Consider the following 8,901-nt stretch of genomic DNA (forward strand, 5'->3'; position numbering starts at 1 on the left):
AACCAATCTCCCCCCCCCCCCCCCCCCCCCTCTTTTTTTGTTTTCTTGTTACGTAGTTTATTTTCAAAAATAACATGATCATTGAATCATTATCTTGTTAAGCTTGTGTCCTTTCTGTGTATCGTGTTTACTATGAGTTAAACCTAAGGGTATAAGTGAAGATAAAACTCCAATCTAATGTTTACAGTCTTGAAATATTTGTTGCGTTTAGCATGCACTCTATTAGCCATTAAGCTTAGAGCAAGAGAGGGGAGTGAACAGAAAATTCTCATAAGAAAGTGGTGCATTAAAAATCTTTACTTTATTTCTTCTCTGGTTGGACAGTTGGGTTCTATTTTGTCTATATCCTTCAAATGGAAGTGCAATTTTGTTTAGAGCTTCATTCAGTCAATAATATACAATTTTGTTATTACCTACTTAGCTTTATCATTTGTTCTACTAAGCATCACTAAAACTGACAGATCCATTGCTATTTACTAATATTAGGGGTGGTCAATAAAAGAATTTTATTGTGCTTGTGAAAAATTTTCAAATAGCTTCATGAGTAGAGTATTGAAATTCTTGAAGTACTAAGTTAAAGCTTCGTCCATCTCATATTTCACTATTTGCAGGACTTGACAACCTTCGTCTGTGTTTGCATTCCAGAGTTCCTCTCTCTCTATGAAACTGAGCGATTGGTTCAGGAACTTACCAAATTTGAGATTGATACACACAACATTATTATCAACCAAGTACTTTATGATGAAGAAGGTCATGCTTACACTTTTACTTTTCTTTTTTTTTTCTTTACCATTCTCTTCTTCCCTTTTAATGAGTTGCTTTGAAGAGAAGCTAATATTTGGTTCCCTTTTCTGTTGTTATAGATGTTGAGTCCAAATTGCTCAAAGCAAGAATGCGTATGCAACAAAAATACGTTGACCAGTTTTATATGTTGTATGATGATTTCCATATCACCAAGCTGCCATTACTGCCGCAAGAGGTAAAATATATGGTATTATATTTCAGAGTTAAAGGGAGTCGGAACTTAGAAGATATTAATGAATAGTGTACCTATTATTATAAGCATATGTCAGCTAGCTTTGCAAGGTAGAACATTGAAAGTAAATTCATCGAGATAGAAATGGGATTGTCACTAAAACTATTTGTTACTTAAAGTATGTAACATATCTTGCTTTCTATTGTTTCATAACCAATTGAATTGGAGGGAAATATTTAGTTGGCCCTGTCATTGTACATTTTCTATTTTCTCTTTGTACTACTGGTTCGGGCAACAATTTTCCATATTTCAGCTCATTTTGAAGTTGGATTTTCTTCCAAAAAAAAAAAAAAGAAAGCTCATTTTGAAGTTGCTCCCTTTTATCTAAGTTGATTCAAAATTAACTAAAGCTATACTCTTAATTCTGTTTTGACTCTGCAAAGTCATAGAAGTACCAAGTGAAAGTAATCATTTATGTACTTCATATGCTCTCTTCCCGGTGAAGTTGCTAACTTGAAGAGAGAGAAGCTCTCTCCTCTCTCTAGAATTCTGAAGGATGAGTTCACAATCTCATTACTGATTTTATTCATAAATTAGCTGATTAGTTAAGATGTCAAAAGGATTTGAATCGTTTTCTCCATGAGTTTAGAGTAGGTCCAAAGATGTACAAAATCTCACTAAGTAAAGATGGTGGCTCGGTGAGAATAGAGGAGTCCGAGCTCGAGTTTCTTCATTTCTTGCGAGTTAGGTGCAGTGATCTGGATTTGTCAAACAATGGAGTTCTTGTGCAAGAATAACAGGATCGATGGTTTCAAAAAGTAGTTCAACGGGACGCAATATGTTTTGTTGATTGAGGTGCTTACGAATGCAATGGGAGAATACAGGAAGGTCACAAGAATCAATGGAGGAGCCGTTAGACGCATCATTCTACCGGGAGACAGCAAGAAGACAAGATGGAAGATTTTGATGAATAAATTGAACAGGCTAATGGGAAGAGCTAGTTTTTTCAAGGACAATAGAAAGGCCTAAATGGTTCCAGACAATGCTGGTGGCAGCAAAGAAGAGCGAGGTGAGCAGAGTTGGGCATGGAGAAATCAGGCTATGTTACAACGACAAGAGAACATGATTTAACAGCAGACTATGAAGCCATTGTTAGAAGAAATTCAAAGACCGACAACTAAATCTTGGAGACTGGCAATTGTTATTCATAGAAACAAATTGGAGAATGAATGGGATGCTATAAGAAGGGCGCTCGAAAGCAGGGTGAGAAGGAGAGTAGAGGTCATCCCCATGGCGGCAAATAGGGCAATAACACGGTGCCAAAACAAAGAGGTGTTGAAGTTTTTAATGGAGGAGATCAGTCTCTATTTTAATAAGAAGTTCCTAGCATTGATGGACCATTGGTCCATATACTCGCACTGGGATTATATCTAGATCGAAGCTCGTAACAACTGGATTGGGATTGAAGGTCTTCCCCTTAATATGTGGAATTTTCACTCAAAATTATTGGAGACACTTGTGGAGGCTTGCTGGAAATTGCTCAAGAGACACTTGACCAGACTTTTTTGATGTATGCTAAGATCAAAATAAAGGGCTCTGCAACGGGTTTCATGTATCCAATCCTAGAGCTTCCGTGCCAAGGAGAATGAATTCAAATTGGTCTTTTCAACATCAAAAGAAAAGACGAAGACACTTTGGGTTACAAAACAAGAGGGATGCTTTCTTGAATTTCTTCACTTTTCAACGAAGAAGACGATAAGAGCACCAAGAGGAGGACATGGCAATATTTCTCAAGGAAGATTGCCCCAGCAAGGGCTGTGGGCAGATTGTTTGGCGTCCCCATCATTACTTTCTTCCGGCTTTCCTCCCTTCTTACCTCCGAGAAGGCTTCTCTTAGACTAGGCAGAGGCTTTGTGCCCAAAATTATTCCATGGACTTCATCTAGATCCTTCTTAAGTCCCATTAGGAACTTGAACACCTGTTTTTTCTCAATAATCTGCCTATACCGATTTCCATCATTTGGGCTCTCCCAAGTATATTTTTCGAACAAGTCTAACTGTTGCCAATAACGAGTGAGAGTATTATAGTATTGGGTAACAGAAGATTCACCTTGTCGGAGATCATGGAGAATGGATTCCACACCAAATAGTTCAGAGGTGTTTTCATTGCTGGAGTAGGTTTCTTTTGCTGCATCCCAAATCTCTTTGGCAGTACCGTAGAGGAGAAAATTTTCTCCAATGTCATTGATCATGGAGTTGATCAACCAAGACATCACCATGCTGTCCTCAGCCCTCCAGGTTCGGTACTTAGGGTCCTTTTCTCCTGGTGAAGCCGATAGGCCTGTGAGGTGGTCATCCTTCCCTTTTCCTTGAATGAACATGAGAACGGATTGAGACCACTGCAAGTAATTATGCCCGTTCAGCTTGTGACTTGTGATTGGTAAAACCCCACTGCTGTCCGTGCCTCCACTGTTTCCTGCCACTGGATTTTCTTGATTGGAGGTGATTTTGGAGGTGGAGCTTTCTTGGTCTGCTGCCATGCCGTATTTGGCCATAGTGTATGGGACTCTAGAAGAGTTGATTGAAAAAAAAAGGTTCTGGACAGTGTCAGAGGCCTGGCTCTGATACCATAAAGAAGTGAATGAAGAATAGGAATTCTTTTAATTGATTTAGAATGATACAAGAGCTGAATATATATATACAAGAGGAGCATGATCTGCGACCTTATTTTAAGGAATAAAAACCTGATTTCTAGCCTATTTTGATTAAAAGAATATCAAGGAACATATTTCCTGATTTTCTTAATTAAGTAAATAAGGAAAGATTGACAAAAGCGAAGCTAATCTACAGCTGGTCACAGCTATACAATCCGGATTTTCAACAGAAAGAGAGATCATATCTTTCTATGAAAACTTGTTTAAGGAGAACGAGGATAGCTCGTGGAGGTTCGAAGGGATCGAATGGAGTGCTATTTCGGAGGTCAAGGCTCGTTGGCTTTAGCGGCCTTTCGATGAGGAGGAGATATAACTTGCCGTTTTTAGTTTCAACAAAGACAAATCACCAGACCGGATGGTTTCTCGGCAGGTTTTTTCCAAGATTGCTGGGGAATCGTGAAAGGAGATTTATTGAATGCCTTCGGGAAATTTTTTAGAAATGGTGTGATCAGCTCTGCAATCAATCACACCTTCATCTGTCTTATTCCAAAGAAGACTGACTCAAGGAAGTCAAAAGACTATGGGCCAATTAGTCTTGTGACCGGCATATTAACAGGAAAAAAAAAAAAAAAAGAAATTAATCTGGTGACCGGTATCTACAAAATCCTGGCTAAGGTCTTAGCAAACAGGTTGAGGGAGGTCCTAAGTGACACTATCCCAAGGGGCATTTGTGAAGGATAGGTAGATTTAAGATGTGGTGTCTGTGGCTAACGAAGCAGTTGAGGAATACCGGGCAAAGAGGAAGGAGGGGTTGGTGTTTAAAATTAACTTTGAGAAGGCTTATGATCATGTAAGATGGTGTTTCTTAGAGAAAGTTTTGGAAAAGAAGGGCTTTGGTTGGAAATGGAGAAAACGGATCCGGGGATGTCTACATTCAGTTAACTTTTCAATCATAATTAATGGGAGACCATGTGGGAGATTCGGAGCTTCAAAGGGGCTAAGACAAGGCAATCCTTTATCCCCTATTCTGTTTATACTTGTTGCAGATGTGCTTGGGAGATTAATGGATAAAGCACTAGAAGTTAGAGTGGTGGAGGGTTTTAAAATTGAAAGGGAGGAGATATCTGTGTCACACCTTCAGTTTGCAGACGATACACTTTTCTTGTTGGGGGCTGATTTTGACAATGTTAGAAATATCAAAAGCATCCTGAAATTTTTTACATTCTGTTCCGGCTTGAAGATTAACATGGGAAAATCACTTTGGTGGGAATAAACCTCAATGCTAATTTGGTGGAGGAAATGGCTTTGGAGTTGGGTTGTGAGGTGGGAGAATGGCCTATGAAATATTTGGGTCTACCCTTGGGTGGAAATCCTCTACCAATAGAATTTTGATGCCAGTGATCAAGAAGGTGTCAAAGAGATTAGAAGGGTGGAAGAAGTCCTTTCTTTCGAGGGAAGGCTAACCTTAATCCAATATGTCCTTGCAAATATTCCAATTTATTGTATGTCCCTTTTCAAGATGTCTGGGGCGGTAGCTGAAATGTTGGAGAGGGTAATGCGTACATTTCTTTGGGATAATCAGGAGGATGGTGAAGTGAAGAGTTTGGTGGCTTGGGATATTGTTACAAGGAGCAAGCAAAAGGAAGGTTTGGGGATCGGAAATTTGAAGTTGAAGAATGTTGCTCTTTTGGTTGTGGCGATTTCCTTTGGAGCAAGATGCATTATGGGCTAGAGTCATAAGAAGTAAGTATGGGCTGCAGCCTAATGGTTGGGATTTGAACCTATTGACTAGAGGATCCTTTAGAAATCCGTGGAAATTTATCTCTCATGGGCTGAATTCTTGTCTTCAAAATGTCAAATTGCAATTGGGAAATGGGACCAAAATCTTCTTTTGGAAAGATAAATGGTGTGAAAATGAATAGAGTTTTTATTTCTTCGACTTTTTAGACTCTGAATTTCCAAACACTTTCATTTCTGATATTGTATCACTCTCCAGTAACGATGAGTCGAATTGGAACCTTGGTTTTAGGAGAGGCCTCAATGATAGAGAGGTAGAGGCTTTGCATTCTCTACTTCAAATTTTAAATTCTGCTTCTTTTAGATCGTCTTCTATTGATCGTAGAGTGTGGTTGTGTGATCCTTTAAGTTTTTCTTGTCATTCTTTTTTTAACTCTTTAGTGGACAACAGTGATACTCTGGTTTTTGAACCGTTTAATTCCATTTGGAAGTCTTGTGTCCCCCACTGAATTAAAGTTTTTGCTTGGTTGGTCTTTCATGGGAAAATTAGTACATGTGATAGGGTGCAGAAGAGAAATCCCCATTTGGCGCTGTCCCCGTCTTGGTGCATTCAATGTAGGAATAATGAAGAAACCATTGATCATCTATTGTTGCATTGTAGGGTGGCCAGATCACTATAGAACAACTTAAGTTTGGAGGCTGGCTTTAGTTGGGCAATTCCAGCAAAGTGTAGTTCTTTGATGGTTGAAAGAGTTCTCGGCTTCGGTTCTAACAAGAGGGCCAAAGTCTTATGGAATAGTGTGGTGCTATCAATACTATGGGCTCTGTGGATGGAAACGACAACAGAATTTTTGAAGAAAAGGAATTGGAGCCAAGTGATATTTTGAGAAGTCAAAGTTCTCTGCATCGTTATGGGCTTTTAAAGGATTTTCGTTTTCCTTGGTCATTTTGAATTGGAAAGATGTAATTGGAAGTTGATTTGAGACTTTGTTTTTTTTATAATTTTTCTGTTTCTTGGTCAGTTTTGTCACACATGACCGTTGTTATTTCTCTTGGGTTTGAGGATAACTTATCCTCTGCCTTTGTTATTGATCTTTATCGATAAAGTTTTTCTTATCTAAAAATATGCTCTTCCCGGCAAAATTTTTATTTCCTTTTTTCTTTTACGGGGGATGAAGTGGTTTCCTGCTTTTTAATTTGCCTGATTAGTGTCTTAAAATTTTTGAAATCTTCATGTCAGACCAATTAAGAAATCCGAAGCTTGCCTGTTCTGTATGGAGTTTTAAGCTAGTCAGCTTGTTTATTGGATTGATATGGATTTGTAGGTTACTGGAGTTGAAGCACTGGAATCATTTTCAAGTAACTTTGTGACACCCTATCAACCTTCGAAGAGTAGAGGCACAGTGGAAGATCTAGAGAGAAGAATATCTACGCTTAGGCTACAGTTAAAAGAAGCTGAGGCAGAACTTGAAAGATTCAGAAAAGGAAAGCAAAATGTTTGATTACGCAACTCAACCATCATCATCGCATTTCCGGCTTCCTTTTCAATTCTATCCAAATCTCCTATCAAATGGCATCGTCTTCACATACTGGGCTACCAAAAGAAGTTGAATCTTCTAGCTACTGCCCATTATCGATTGTCAGTTCCCTTGAGTTTGTTTTTATATTTATGCATTTTTTATTTGTACCGTAGATCTTATATAAGCCGAATATTTATATTGTAACGTGTTTTACCTTTGATTTTTTCTATGGAAGAGAATCCCGTTTTATTTTTATTTTTTTTTGCTGTGCTGCTTAATGTTGAACTGGTACAGGATTTTCAACCAGAGCAAATTGCCAAGAAATTTTGTTTAGAACGAGGAAAGCAAAAGCTGTTACAAGTTGTGTACTTTTTGGAAATTTACAGGTGCATTTAGATTTGAATTTTGATTGTTTTTGAAAACGTTTCTGCACGATTTTTGAGACACGAAAATGAAAACAGTCTATAAATTGTGTTTGTTTAGTAAATGTTTTGAAAACGAAAACGAAAACAAAAAATGATGAGAATGGTTTTTGTGAAGGAATTAGAAAACGGTTAAAGTTGTTTTTCCTTTTCTACTTTTATTTTTTAGTACTTATCAACAATGTCATAATATATTAATTAATAATTATAACTAAATATGATTTAACTTTTTTATTATATGCACAACAATCTTTTAAAAAATTAACCAAATGTAATTTTAGAATCGGTCTTAAAATTATTATAAAAACAATTTCATTTTTACTTTTGTACTGAAAATAAAATTATTTTGAAAATGTTATCAAAACATGCCTTACATTTGGAAGCATTTATTTTTCTTTCTCCTTGTTCTATTGTAGAACTTTGTTTCGTGAGTTATGAGAGAATGTAGACTTTGTTCAAGAATTTAGTTTATCTGCGACGTGCAATTATGCAATTGCTTTGTAGACCATTTACTTAAACCCAAAAATAGAGAAGTTTTTCTTTTTTCTTTTAAAATATATATATATATATACAGAAGTTTGTGTTACAGTTTAATAAATTCAATTTCGTACTTTCTAGAAACATTCTGTGGACAATGAGGGTGTAGATCTCGACGAGTTGGAGTTTGGTGACGCCACTGCTTTAGTTTCGGACCCCTCGTCGATATGGTTTGGGGGAGGGGCAGTGGGTATTGGAGGTGGAGGCATGGTGGCTTCTGCTTGTGCGAGGAGCCATATTTTTTTGGTAGATTTAATATAGGATTGACGCAACTATTTTTTTTTAAATAGTTATAATTGATGGGAGATGCACAATCAAATCCTTTAAACATCACTCAGGATCAGACTCAAGAATTCACCCCAAACACTACTAGTTTGGGCCCTTATTTCGAGGAGTCCCTTACGAATCTATAGGTGCACCCAACAAACGGGTCCAATCACTTCTTCAAGGTTCAGGCTACGCCATCTCCTAAGTTCAAGTATGCTCCTGCATCAAGATCTGTAGTGTGTGGGCTTCTTTCGGGTTGCTTTCGCTTTCATTTTCATCGACGATAGTAGCAATTCTTTTGCGGTGAATGTTCAGAGCAAGGTTCTTTGGTCTTCGTACTGTGGTGGATTTGGCTGAGGTCATTCATAGTTTTCGTAGTGTTTTGTTTATTTCAATGAAGGCATCCTTGTTTTTGCTATGTTTCTGTGGTATAATAATAGGAGTGGTTTTCACACATTCTGATGTTCTTTGTGTCCCACCTATCTGAGTTAGTTATCGACAATGTATATGTTTTTACACGGCTAGATTTGTCTCTAGTTCACGTCGCTTATGTACCCAGTATTTGGGGTTTGGTCTTAGTTGATTGATTTTCTTTGTAACAAGTTTTGGTCGCGCTTGATTTTGTTTGTGTTAAGCGGGTCTTTCCTTGTTGAGTCTCTGCATTTGTGTTCACTCATGTTCTTCATCCGTCTTTACTGATGGACCAGTCGATATTCAGGGTCGAATGTATTTATAATTGGTGGTCATTTGTGACTATTACGATGTAATTTGTTAAATTTGGAATGAAAT

The 8,901-nt window shown here is 37.6% G+C and overlaps 1 protein-coding gene across 2 annotated transcripts in view; it reads left to right on the forward strand.

Annotated features, from left to right (window-relative positions):
- The window catches only part of LOC21407381 (ATPase ARSA2), a 14,995-nt gene extending 7,860 nt beyond the window's left edge, over positions 1-7,135 (forward strand). For both annotated transcript variants that reach the window (XM_024163191.1, XM_024163190.1), the window contains exons 5-7: positions 612-750; positions 864-979; positions 6,692-7,135. In XM_024163191.1, the coding sequence (XP_024018959.1) occupies positions 612-750; positions 864-979; positions 6,692-6,868 (432 nt within the window). In that variant the 3' untranslated portion in view covers positions 6,869-7,135. The remainder of the gene's footprint in view (positions 1-611; positions 751-863; positions 980-6,691) is intronic.
- Positions 7,136-8,901: the final 1,766 nt, after the last annotated feature.

This window comes from Morus notabilis, unplaced genomic scaffold, assembly GCF_000414095.1.
Source record: "Morus notabilis unplaced genomic scaffold, ASM41409v2 Scaffold98, whole genome shotgun sequence".
NCBI classification, from domain to species: Eukaryota; Viridiplantae; Streptophyta; class Magnoliopsida; order Rosales; family Moraceae; genus Morus; species Morus notabilis.